General features: G+C 43.7%; 1 protein-coding gene across 2 annotated transcripts in view; it reads left to right on the forward strand.

The window, feature by feature from the left end:
* Positions 1 to 13,618, forward strand: part of cux2b (cut-like homeobox 2b) — a 99,381-nt gene that overhangs the window by 36,145 nt on the left and 49,618 nt on the right. For both annotated transcript variants that reach the window (XM_084945889.1, XM_084945890.1), the window contains exons 2-3: positions 630 to 740; positions 4,148 to 4,195. In XM_084945889.1, coding sequence (XP_084802015.1) covers positions 630 to 740; positions 4,148 to 4,195 — 159 coding nt within the window. The remainder of the gene's footprint in view (positions 1 to 629; positions 741 to 4,147; positions 4,196 to 13,618) is intronic.

A 13,618-nucleotide genomic window follows, 5' to 3' on the forward strand; every position in this document is an offset into this window, starting at 1 on the left:
TTAAAGCTATGGAGGCTGCTGTCGCGTATTGAAAATCTGAGCGGGATCAATATAAAGATTGGTGCGGGCGATGGGGGCGAGAGATGGAAAAGAGGCTGAAAATAGATCTGACCTGTGGTAATTACTACAGCATGTGAGGCGCTCGTGTGTTTGAATCAGGTCTCGGCCGGGCGTAAAAAACAGCCACTCATTTCAGAAGGAAGCTCCATTTGTTTATAAGGGTGTTTGTCAGGTTATTGGGCCTTAACACGTGACCCCCTCCCTCCCTTGCTCTCTCTCTCACCCTCCACCCTCTCACCCCATTCGCTCACTGGCGCTCTATAGCCGTTGCAAGCGTATTGATTATTTCAAATACTGATTATCTAAAAGGCCTTCTGCTACTGTAGGCATTGGATTTATTTTGGCTTAATTATTTATGGGCCAGGGCTAGCTGTAAGTATTACTGCTGTGAGATCATGAAGGATTACATTGTTAATATTCAGCAGTGTATTTTTATTTATGTACACTCTTAAGCTTTACTGGATGAGCTTTGGCCGGCTCCCTGAAGTGCCGTCTCTCTCTCTCTCTGCCTCGCTCTGTTTCTCTCTCCCCCCGTCTCACCGTTTGTCTGTCTTTTGTGTGTTTTGTAGAGGGAGCTAAACTCTGCAGCGTCTGAACTGGCGGGTCGACAAGAGGAGAGTGAACATTCCCACAAGCACCTGGTAGAGCTGAGCAGAGAGTTCAAGAGAAATGTCCCTGAGGTGAGTCTGCCACCCCCCCCCCTACACTGTCTCACACATACACACATATGACCCCCCTACATTATTTCAACTATGTGCCATTTTGCTCATCTTCACCTCAGCAGGTACTGACTGTCTGCATCACTGCAGCTGCTCAAGCCCCCACACATACCTTTTTGAACAGGGAATTATTTCTCTTGTAAAGCCTGCATTAGCATACTGTATGTTAACAGTGCGCAGCACTTGCGAGAAATCAGGGTTAGCCTCCTCGCTTCCCCTTTCCAGTAGATCAGTTAATATTTAAATGCTGAGGCCTTGCAGTATTAGCCTCTGGCTTGGTGCGATGAGAGGTGAGGGGGCTCATTTGCAAAAAAAAAAAAGCACGACTGTGCTGGTTGCTTTCAACTCCAAAGCTAAAGCACCACTTTATGAAAAAGTTATCTTGGTGTCAGAGTTGGCAGTGGATGTTGATATATCTCCAGGTTTATGTGATGGATCAGGAACAGGTGTCTCTCCAAACCCATTAAGGAAAGGGATTCTGACTAAACAATGTGATGAATGCTGATTAGGACGCATCCCCCTCTGCACCATCCCGCCTGTTAGGGTTCACTACTTTGTCTCTGGTTCTATGTTACAATACAGAACCAGACATAAGTTGTGATATACACTGAGCTATCAAAGCAGCTACTTTCCTTTCCTTTAACAACAAGTGAACTCCGTTAGTCTGATGTATCTTCAGTTCATTCTTTTTCTGAACTCTCTTCTAACAGCTTTCACTAGAATAGCATGTTTTGCAGTCTCTTAAAACAAAGCTCCACATGGCTAATTACCATAACCAAGCACATGGCTAATTAGAATATTATTACATATACACATTACCCAAGATATTTCTCAACATATGTTTACACACATGCTGTACACAAACGTGAAATGTGCTCATGCTAAAAAAAAACAAAACTGATGCTCAGATAAATTGTGTATTTTACTCCAAAGCTAGGCTAACATACAAGTAGCATCCCTAAAGTTTGCTACAGTGATGAAGCAGGCCCTTTTAGGTTCTTAGCCATAATCTCACATGTAATCTCATAGCTTTGTGTTTCTTTACATCCACTGTTTGTCTTCAGCTGAAGCGGTGTGGACCACTGACTCTGCATTGATCTTTTCATATAGCCTCTTGCTACTTCCTTCCTTCTGCTGTCTTGCCACCAGCACTATTTTTCCCTCTTTATTTTATTTCTTAATTAATAGTTAATCTGTAATTCTTAGATTTTCTTGTTGAGGGACAAACAAAAAAGTTCTACCTTAAGCCAAAGTCAAATTTAAATGTTGAAGTTGTTGTTTGCCAATGATGAGATTCCTTAATTAAGACTTTAAAGCGAATGATACGGTGGCCCTGAGAGTCAAAGCACAACAGATGTTTTGGGGGTGGGGGGAGACATTAAGGTGACAAAACAGCTGCAGAAGTGACAGAAACCAAAACATGTGAAGGGTTGCGCCGCTGAGACACGCTTAAAAGAAGGATTAATCAGTGCCGTGAGGGAGAAAAAGACAAAGGTAAGGTCACATGGTTCATGTAATACTGTAGCTACGTGTTTGCTATTAGCCGTTTATTGTTAGCTTGTCACTTTCGCAGCTTGTCACGTTATCGTCTCCACAGAAACACTTGAGTTGCATTTTATCTTTTCTCTTGTTTTGTGTGTGTAGTTTTTTTGGTAGCTTTTCTATATGCTGACGTTTTCTTAAGTTGCAATGCATTTGACCTCTCAGGGCTGCCGTAGAATGAGGACTGGCAATAGATATTGATAAGACTTTATGATACCAATACTGTTATTGATTCTTCTCAGCTGAGCCACAACAAAACAGTTTTTATTATGTTAGAGTTTTGAACACAGTGTAGAAACTAAAGGAGAAAAAAAGTTTGAGGTGTGCCCCACTTATTAAAAGCTAATGTTGATTATTTTTCAATATGTAGCTGTCAAAAGAAACATGTTGGCACTGGTAAAAAGGAGTGATGCACTTGGAGCCATATGATTCTGATGAACTGGACAATCTGGAACCAGTTCTGAATAGCTTTCCTTAATGAAATTTCATTGCATTAACTACAGTGTAGTCAGATATGAGATCTCTTTGTGGTTAGCACCACCGAGAGAAACTATTAAACACAAGCAATGCATCTTTCAGTGTAAGTACTGGAATGTGAATGTCATTTGAAGCGAACGTAAGCTATAATATTTCTTCTGTTTACGATCAGTTCTTGTCTTGTCATTATTTAGAGGTACTAAAAATATCTTATTTAACCAGGACCCGTTATGCTCATTTTCTAGTTCCATATTTGTGTTCTTGGACCTGAATAGCTTTGCATAATTCACAGTTAAAATATAATCTTTATTGAGCTCATCTTATCTTCTGTCTGAAGCGAGCCGTTTTCCCCCTCCCTTTAAGAAAACTTTCTTCTGACTACAAGAGGTTTGAACATCAGGTGGGTGGGGCTTGAACTCCTACATCCAGAGGTGTATGGCTCAGGTGACTACAACAGGGATATCCCCTTGCATTGACATCATGCAGGACCAAGAGTAGAAAAAGTGAAAGAGAGCATTTTTTTGTCACATCCTGACTAATCATACTTTCAGACGCTACTAAATTCTACTAAAAGGGGCGGATGTCAATCTGTCCTAACCATTACACTTAATACATCACAATAAGATTTTAACAACATGTAGAATTTCATGTGTCATTATTTATGTTCTGGGCTATTTTTAATACCTACTAAGAAGCTATATAGACATCACTTATTTTGATGTTCTTCTGCTTTACATTAAAAATGTGCTGAGACCTCGATGCACCTTGCTTTTGTAAAGCAAAATGGCAATTAAGGTAGATTGAACCGAGTACATGAAAAGCAAAACCTAAGAGAGCTACAGATATGATTTAGTCCTTTTTCATCATCTTCCTTTGAAATGATCAACTATTGGCATGTAGGCTGAATTCAAAGGGAATATTTTTATATTTTATAAATTAACCTTCAGGCTATTTGCTATGCTGCCTGCCTATCTCAGCCTGTAGTGCGCTGCTGTAATCTTGTCAGTATAATACAGGCGTTTAAGACAGGATCAGGCTGTCACCACTGGCAGCACAATCCCCTTACCTGAGGCTGCGAGAGCTCGCACACGTCTGGATCTCTAGCTAGTGGAAAGCCCCACTTTTGAAACATGCCCACTCAAACTCTTCAGGTTTAACCACTAATACTCACACCCCATTACGACGTAACTCACCGGCAGCACACGTGCAGTGTGAGGGAAGCTGTGGTGAGAATCCATTAACGTGCTCTTTCTTATGTTTGTGCCGCACTGGGACTGGTAGACAGGTGGAGTGTGTGCAAAAACGACAAAGTGCTGAGACAGAGTTTACTTTTTTTTGTCTGTACACAGGAAGTCCGGGAGATGGTGGCACCTGTTCTCAAGAGTTTCCAAGCCCAGGTGAGTCGCACGACTTTTGCATGTTACGGATCACTGATTCAGCAGCGGATTTAGCAGATTCAGCGCTTTTATCGACGATGTCTGAGGCTTTGTCTGCACAACATTATAATCTACTGAAAGGAGACACTCTTGCTTAGCACACTGACCAAAGCAGACCGCTGTGCTCCTGGAAAGAAACACTTGATTGATAGGGCAAGGAATCCATGGCGTGCTTTTCATGTTACTGCTCATCTGGTGCTTATTGACTGATGCCTTTTCTGTCAAAGTGAAGTAGCATCTATCTGCCATTAGATGATCAGATATCTGGCTTCTCATATTTTCTTGGCTGAGACAAGCCCTCATTTCCTGTTGTGATGGTGCATTCAGCGTGCCCCCTCTGACGTCGCCATATTGAAAAAGTCATCTGATACCTACCAAGACTCTGCTCTAGCCATTAAACCAAGGTCATAAATCACATTTGTGAGCTGCATTATGGTCCACGAAGCAGAGGCTTATGGAAATGATACCACAAATATGTTTCCAGTCTCGTTCTCCCCCTTCTAAACTCCCGCTCAGCGCTAACCTGAAAGCCTCATCATCGGTAAACATTAGAACACTCGGCATGGATTGTTCAGATCTCTTGGAAGCGATTATTGGCAGCTTCTTTTTAATGCTTTATAATTGACTATGCCCAAGTAAGCGTGTTTTCTGGCAGGAGCTATCACATTCAGCACCCTGTGGTTGATTTCTGTGCTAATTCAATTACTCCGACTGTAAAGTTCCACAAATATCAGAAGCACCCTTCCATATCTTTATTGTGCAAACAGGAACCCAAAGGATTAATTTAAGCACCATTGATGTCTGACAACTGGGAGTCTCGAGATGTTTCATAGTAGATAAAATAGATGGCTGATAATGAGCAATGATTTTTTTCTTTTTTTTCATGTTAGCTGCAGGCCTCTCTGGGTACCTCTTGGTCTCTCTTGTGTAACTACCACAGGCTCGTGTTCTGCACATTTATAAGTAAGCCAGCTTGCAAAGCAAAAAAGCTATTTTTTGATCGCAGGGTGCAGCAGGCAACTAAGCACACCATAATAATCTAATCCTCTGGTGTTTTTCTGATACACTTTGACCTTATTGGTAATGTCAAACAGCTTGCAGAGGCTTGTGAACTTTACCCAGCGGTAGTCTGTTCGACCTCAGTGTAAGCCGTGGGACCTCGACCTGCTGCTGCTGCAGGGGGAGAAAGTGGAAGGGAAGGTTGGAGTTGGATGTGCTTATTTGGCTGTGTGGTTTGGGATAGACCGAAGCTCCCCTGCAGGTGCACTGTACAGGTGGTGAACTGTAGAAAAGTCCCGGCGTGTTCTGCGTGTGCGTGTGTGAGGATGCATACTTGCGAGGAGGAAAAAAAACTGGGTCCCTGCCCCCCTTTTCCTCCCCTCCCTCATTGCAGTTCGGAGGCCCAGAGGAGTGCCTCTTGGTATTTGGACCCTCATCATGCCACTTCTAAAGGAGAAGTCGGCTCCTTTGAAGTGTTTGCGACATGACAGGTTCCCTTTCTTTTCTTTTTTCATTTCAATGTTCCCCACCCACTTTCCCTCTCTTCTCCCGTCCAATCTCGCCTTCTAATTATCACTAACCAGGCGACTGATTAGAAACACGTTGCCGACCTAGTTTTTCCGCAGAGCTGGAGGAGGAGAAAGGGTTAATCCCAGAGCTGGTGGCTGTCATTGGTCGCTTCCCTCCTTCTTCTCCTCTCTCTTTTTTTTTCTCCTTTCGTTCTGCTCTCCTCTTTTCTTTCCCTGGAAGTTTGCTAATGAGGTCCCGTCAGAGCTGAGGAGAGGTGTTAATTTGGCCTTGTGAAGTAGGAAGGAGATTAAGGACAGTGAGGAGCTGAGTTTACGGCTTAAAATACACCGCTGTCCTTATTAATCCACAGGGCCCTGGGAGACCGGCGTTTTTGGTTTTATAATGAACACTGTCTTATTAAGAAGGTAATTTTAATAAAAATTTACGGCGAAGAAGAGGAGATGGTACACGTCTCCATGGTCTCAGGCACACCTTTGGGGCTGAGGGATATGACAGTTATTTCTCAAATAACCGATCGCTGGAGAGCCGGGGCCCGTTGGACCGCGCTGTTCACACAGCTCTCTCTCTCAGAGCTCTCGCTGCCATCTGAACATACAGGAAAAACAGACTTCGCCGACTCTCACCGAGACTTCGCGGGCTTCTCAGTGCAATTTACACCTCCCTCTCACTTTAGAGTATAAACTCCCCTCAGGACAAACCGTGATTCCTGGTATGTTTGCAGGAGAGAGGCAGATTCCTCCTCACATCCGGACAATCTGAATATCAGGCCCAAATTAAGCACTCATTCTATTTTTCTCTCCTCTCCTCTTGATGTCGTTCGGCGATCTCGGAAAAAGAAAACAGCAGTATGGGTCCCTAATTACTGAAACTTGCTTTACAATGATAATCCGTAGAGTAATTTAGCGTGCACAATGAGAGTTGTGGTGCTTGCGCAGATGGAGATTCTGATAAATAGTTTGTAACGTGTAATTAGCAGCTCTGCCGGTTACATGCCATTAACCCCTCAAGCTCAGGAATCATTATTGGCCCTCATTATCAAGCAGTAAGGTACGATCGAGCTGACTAGACATCAAAAACATCAAACAGCTATTAAAGCAGTGCGAGCTGGGGGCCGGTGGACACCTGTTTATGAGTCTAACTGTGCCATTTCTTCCCCTGAGGTGCTAAAAATGATGATGTGAGGGAAGACAATGTTTTCATGTATATTGTTGTTGTTGTGGTTGCTTGTTTTTCTGTGTGAGCTTTGGAGGTCTCTTTCAAATGAATTAAGACATCTCAAAATGGCTGCTGTGTCTTGTCTGGAAAGGTGGACTGTGCTGGTAATATGACCTTTCATGCTGGAGAGCGGCACCAGAAATGTGCAATAAAAAAGACAAAACAGTTGTTTGGATTGTCATATCTGCTTTAGTGCTTTTTTGTTTTTGTCGTTAAAAGCTTCAGCAACTGCATTTTCATCCTCGTTTAAGGCTTCTTGCAGATAATTTGTCCACGAGTATAAGAGCTGAGTGGAGACCTTTGCCCATAATACCTCGCCCTGAGCTGCCCTCCCGCACTCCACGCGGCGAGGTAGACGACCACCATCTTTGATCATCCATCGAGAGCCGACCAGTTTTTCCTCCTTTTTGATTAATTCCTGAAGGAAATGATAATTTCTCTTGAATGTATGAATATGTTATGAATAGTGGAATGAATCAAAGAGTAAAGGATGATAATTAATTACAGCGCTATGATAAAAGGCTGTGGGTGTTATGACGCAAGCTTCCTCTGTGTCATTATGAGAGGCTCCGTAATTACCTTTCTGCACGAGCCAGCGCTCCTGGCGGTGCTGGCAGTGAGAGTGCCGCTCGCTGAGTGAGTCTAACGGTCATAAAGCTTTTCCCTGCCTAATTGTCTGAGGGGCTCTATGGCACTTTCATAGATGAGGGACTGCGCCGTTAGGAAAAATGCTCGGCGACGCTACAGCTTTTCCAGCTCAATGAAGACAGATCTTCATCATGGGCTAAACCTTGCGGTTATTAGGTACAGATTGCATGAGTGGATGGCTAACTTGGGAAGGTGGTGTCGGAATGAGTGAGCTGCAGAGTCATACAGTCTGATAAAAAGCTGCTAGTAGACTACGTACAGTTTTAAAAGCAAGCTAGTGTGGATTTCTTTGTACATTATAGGCTCATATTTCTGTGCCAGTGAACCAGATCTGTGCCTCCCAGGTACCTCTGAATATTCCCTTTGTGTTATTATTCATGCCCTACCTTATGTAAGGGGCATTTACGACACCCTCCTACTCACTCCCACTCGCCCATCCTCCCATGCTTCCCCCCCGGCTATGACCAGGCTGCTCCATACTGGGCCGACGAGGTATCTCTAATGCCTGTCTCCTGCTCGGCTGTCTTAGGCTCATTGAGCAGCAGGCCAGGCCCAGGATCTCCAGGCCATTACCTATTCATAGCACGCACCGGCCTCCAGCCTATTGTGGGGAACATAATGGGCTCCGGGGCCATGTAAACCACCGGCTTTCTGCTCCCAGTTTATCGCTTGTGTCCTTTTCATGCTAAGGAGAGGGAATGAAGGTGAGAGTAAGGAAGTTAGGAGAGAGAAGGGAGAGCCAAGAGGGAGAGGGATGTAAGGGGGCGTGGGAGTGTAATTGGACATTAGATAATACCTTCTTGAGTCTTCTACGTCCTTTGCATCTCCTGAGGGTGAATGGCCTTGCATGTTCTCCACATCAGTGCAGAAAAGCTGCTTTGAGCCAAATGTAATGCACCTCGATTCACTCACTGTTTCAGTTTCTATTACTTTAAAGTTTACTTTTATCGATCACGATTAATCAGAGATGAACAAGCTTATATGTGGATGTTGGATCAAATGCTCTGTATCCTGCTGTAACAATGCAACTTCATTTCGTCTAATGCCAAGTCCTGTACACGAGCAGTGAATAAATAGCCTTTTTCTGAAGATACTGATATTTCTTAGAGAAAGTAGAATTACCCTCACCCAAAAGCATGCACTTCCTGGGTGGTTTGTTGGTACAAAAAGACATTCAGCTGTGTCAGCATTCACCTTTCACTCAAAGAGGGCATGCTGTTAATGTGCAATGTAAACTTGTAAGGCTTATGAAGGATTTAAATGAATGATAAAAATAAAAATCTACCTGCTATCAAGTACATTAGTTATAAAGACCAAAAATGTTTATTGTAATTGTCATTTTAACATGGAAGTTTATTCAATTAAATTTAATTAAATTTTATTTATATAGCGCCAAATCACAACAACAGTCGCCTCAAGGCGCTTTATTTTTTAAGGTAGACCCCACAATAATACATACAGAGAAAAACCCAACAGTCATATGACCCCCCTATGGCAAGCACTTTGGTGACAGTGGGAAGGAAAAACTCCCTTTTAACAGGAAGAAACCTCCGGCAGAACCACGCTCAGGGAGGGGCGGGGCCATCTGCTGCGCCAATTGGGGTGAGAGAAGGAAGACAGGATAAAAGACATGCTGTGGAAGAGAGCCGCAGCTTCCTTAAAGATAGCCTCAAGTGGCCACTAGAGGAACTGCAGTTTTGACAAACGCTTCATTTCCCAGAACTGGAGGTTAATGCTTGATATGGACAAATTACTTTTTCTAGGTGACTCGTATAGGTCGGGATTTGTTGCTAGCTACAAGTAAATATAGAATTGGTGAACACTGCCAGTTTTGTACCAAACCAGTTTGTTCTCATAAAATAAAACTGAGGGCTATAACAGAAAAAGCCTTCCACGAGATGGACAAAAATAGAAATCATTATCTCGCAGATCCAAACAGAAAACACAGGTTGTGTTTTCTTTTTAAATATGCTTGCTACGTATGTTTTCTGTCTGCAGAGGTGAGCACTTTTTTTTTTTCTGGCCAAATTTATAGCTTAAGAATTTACCATCCGTCTGCTTGGCAGAAGCTCAGACAGTACCTTTTTAAAATGAAATATCATTAATTCAGTAAATGACAACATAAACAAACCCAGTAGTTGGGTGGCAGCGTTTCACCAGCGCTGCACCATCTTTCAGCTCCATATTGGGCCTTTTGTAGAAGTTTAATATATCTGACTGCCCTTGTTTGTTTCCTGTGTGGTGACTGATTGTTGTGATTCTGCCGGGTGTTTTTATGCTGAGACGCCTCAACCTTTCCATCAGCCTTCCCAGTGTCAGTCTTATCCCTCCTCTGCTGTGCTGTGATCTGATGGCGTGTGTGTGTGTGTGTTGGCGTGTTTGTTTTCCTGTCCTGACTGATGCCCTGTCGGAGCGTCCCAGTTGGGTGTATTCATCATTATGGATGCGTGTTTAGAGTCAGGGATGCACACCAGGTAAAGAAGAGAGGGGGGGGGGGTTGTTATAAATAGGCACTTGGCTCTCTAGCCATGTGGAATTGATGAGTTTCAGCACATTCTGCTCTGCAGTGCCAGGTTTAATTTCTACCGTCCTGACAGCACAAACCTCAGAGCCCAGAGACATCACGCCTGACTGCCGCTGCTGTGCAAATGTTAGCCATGTTTGAGGATGGACGCACGCATAGCGCCGGCTGTAGCGCTCCTATTGGATGTCTGACTGGGTGTACATCCCCTCCTCTAAACCCCTGTCACCTTAACAGACAGGCAATCACATCCCTGACTGGACACTCACCAGCAGCACACAGTAACTAATCCAAGAGGCAGTTTCTAAGACTGAGCTCGCCTCGGTCTTAACATGGTCAGCTACTGGTTACGAGGCAGGTGAACGCCTCTGTTTCCTCATCTGCTCCCTCCAGGCACCCTAAGTCAGACAGCAGCAGCAGCAGCAGGACGAACCACAGCAGCAGCACTGTCTCTGAGATTCTCCGAGTCCTGGCTCACTCTCAGCTGCTGGCAAGAGCACAGTCAAATTAGCCAATAAAAATGTGTGAAATCGGTGGCTCAGTGCCGGCGAGGACGTGCCAAGAGAAATAAACATCAGTGCTCGCACAACCAGGAAAAGCTCGTGTGAAGAGGAAAAAGGCGGAACGGGAGAGCTGCTCCGTCGATTCTACGGCACGACTCTCTGATTTCAGGCGCAGAATCGGAGCTGCACAGACACAGTCGGAGTAAAGTTGTTTCTCCCCTCCACTGAACACAGAGACCCGGCACCGGATCAGGCCGGTGTCAGCACAAGTCAGAAGAACATGAGCTTCTGTCAGAGGATACACAGGCCTCACGTGCCGAAGTGATTTAATTCCCACTGTTCATCTGCAGTGGCCTCCCCCTCACCATCCCCACCATCCCCACCCCCACACCTGAAGCCTGGGAATACCAGTCTTCATTTCACATGATGCTCGGCTGTGAAGTTTAATTTCAGCAAAATCTAAACATGCTAATTAAATATCATAACTTTCTGAAGAAGGCTCTTGTAAAGGTACCTGAAATTTTAATTTAGACTTCAAAAGAGTGAAGACTTTAAAGCAAATCTATTGTTTTTCATTTAGACTTGCAATTTTCTTTTCTCTGCAGTGCTGCAGTACGAAGTTATGATTGATCTGGTAATTAAAATATGCAGAGAGGGAAAAATATTAACTGCTCCTTTTTTCACTTTCTTTTTGTTTTAGAAAACAGCCGACACATTTTCTCTGCTCTTTCCAGCACAGATAATTAAATTTTGCACATTGATGTTCTTTACACAGCATTCATCGGCCTCATTATTTTTCCATTTTCATCTTTCTGGTGCGAGATCGATAGATTGATAAAATGATGGAGCCTATCTTAAATAATGCAAGCGGTGAAAAGTTACACTTACTTTGCTGCTGGCTAAGTGTTTGAACTTTTTATTCTTCTTTCAAATTGTATTTAATATCCCATGAAGGTAGATCTCGCAGTATTACATGCTAGCATAAAACATTTATTCCCATTTTTGCTGTACCTCTGCAAAAAAAAAAGAAGGAAAAAAAGATGCACCTCATCTCCAGTTTTAGTGAGCCTATGGTATATGAGATGATGCTTGTCAAGGCTAATATCCTAAATGATAAAGAAAGTGGCAATTCAAAGAAAGACAGCGTAAAGTAGGCCAATTAGTACCTAGGGAACATTTTGCTAGAAGAGATAGCAGCTCCAAATGTCACATGCACGAACATTAGGACCGATTGTTTATAATGTGACCTGACAGTTTGGGTCTCTTTAATATGGGATTAGCTACAATGCTAATTAACATGTGGCTCTATTAAAACCAGCAGCTGCAAGTGAAGTAACTCTCTTCTGATGTACGCCCCACATTAAAGTGTTGCGTCCTGATCACAAATCAGCGCCAACACTTTTAAGAGACCTCCTCGTTTCCTTTCCTATTTTCTACTGGAAGTGCGACCTCCTAAATCCCCCCCCCCCCCCCCCCCCCCCCCCCCCCCCCCCCACACACACACACACACACACACACACACATACACCCCCCCCCCCAAAAATATCTTAAGCCCACAGATCAGAGTCTGCTTTGCCTTTGTCACAAACAGATATATGTTTTAAAGTCCCACTGCAGGGCTCTGTGTTTCATCAGAGACGTAAGCCACGGTGGCCTGAGGAGAATGTTAAACACATTCTCAATTAAAGCAGAGTAACTTTGCATCTCCTCGTCATTTCTCCTGCAGTCCCTGTAATTGGGTCTCTGTGGATTTAGCGGGAGAGTTCCAGCTCTTCTTGTGGAGTGGGGCTAAGGGGACAGCCAAAAAGGAAAAAGCTGCTGGTCGTCTGGCTCTGGACGCTAGCAGCTGGCAGGAAGGAACAGGAGTCAGATGCAGCCAAACGGGAGCACAGGTGGAATGAAGGCGCTCGCCCGTGCTCCAGTCCCAAAGAGAGAGGCACTGTTAGTCAGTCAGGGTGAGATAAGGAGACGGGAGAACTGCCTGGGTGGCCTGGTTTTCCTACAGTTGGTTGCTATAACCAAGAAGTTGTAAACATTTCATTACAGCAAAATTATAGCTGCAGTAATTTGAATCCGATACATGAATAGATTACATTAGATTATAATACTGTAATGAGATTAAGACAATTAAAGAAATGGCTAATCCTTTGACAAAACTTTTAATTGGCCAACCTGTGACAATAGGACCTGTGAGTAATTGGAGATTCCAGAAGGTCTTGTTACGTATGGAGTTGAGGCCTCTGTTCTTCCCACAGATGTTGAGCTGAATTGAGATCTTGGGTATGTGGAGACCAAGACAGACACGTTGAAACTATTCCCGAATAGTGTTTCCAGTATCCTGATGAAAGAATCCACCGAATACTATTGCCAGGATGAAAGGATGCATAATCTTTAACAATGTTTTAGTAGGTGGTACATATCAGAAAAATATTCATGTGATTATCAGACACAAAGGCTTCCTAGGAGAATGATGCTCAGCGCCTCTACCGGCTCTCCATAATGCATCCTGGTGCCATCTGTCCCCCCTATAAACAGTAACAAAGATACAAGGAGCAATGGAAGAAGACCAGTGGAACCAGTGTAGGCCCTTCCAGCTGTGGACAAAGCTCAGCGTGGGTACGCTGACTGGTTTATGGATACGAAGCCCCAAGGGCGGCAAGCTGTGAGGCACTGCATGATCTAGTTAGTTTAACCACTGCAGCACCCCACATGACCTACCATGTTGGAAATGCAACATGAGAATCAGAATCCTTTATTAATCCAAGTGGAAATTATATGGTCACTGTTGCTCCAAGACAGGGAGACAGTAATTAGCAAAAGTAAAATAAATAATACACTATATTACAAAGTTACAAAATATAACAAAAAAGCTTGAATGAGTCAAACCGGTGTCTGGGTGACAAAGTCAGAATCATGTGGATTCTAAAGCTTGGCCATTTTCATCCATCCATCCATCCATCCATCCAT

Source organism: Perissodus microlepis, chromosome 12 (genome assembly GCF_051167445.1).
Source record: "Perissodus microlepis isolate ML-2025 ecotype Zambia chromosome 12, ASM5116744v1, whole genome shotgun sequence".
Lineage (NCBI taxonomy): Eukaryota > Metazoa > Chordata > Actinopteri > Cichliformes > Cichlidae > Perissodus > Perissodus microlepis.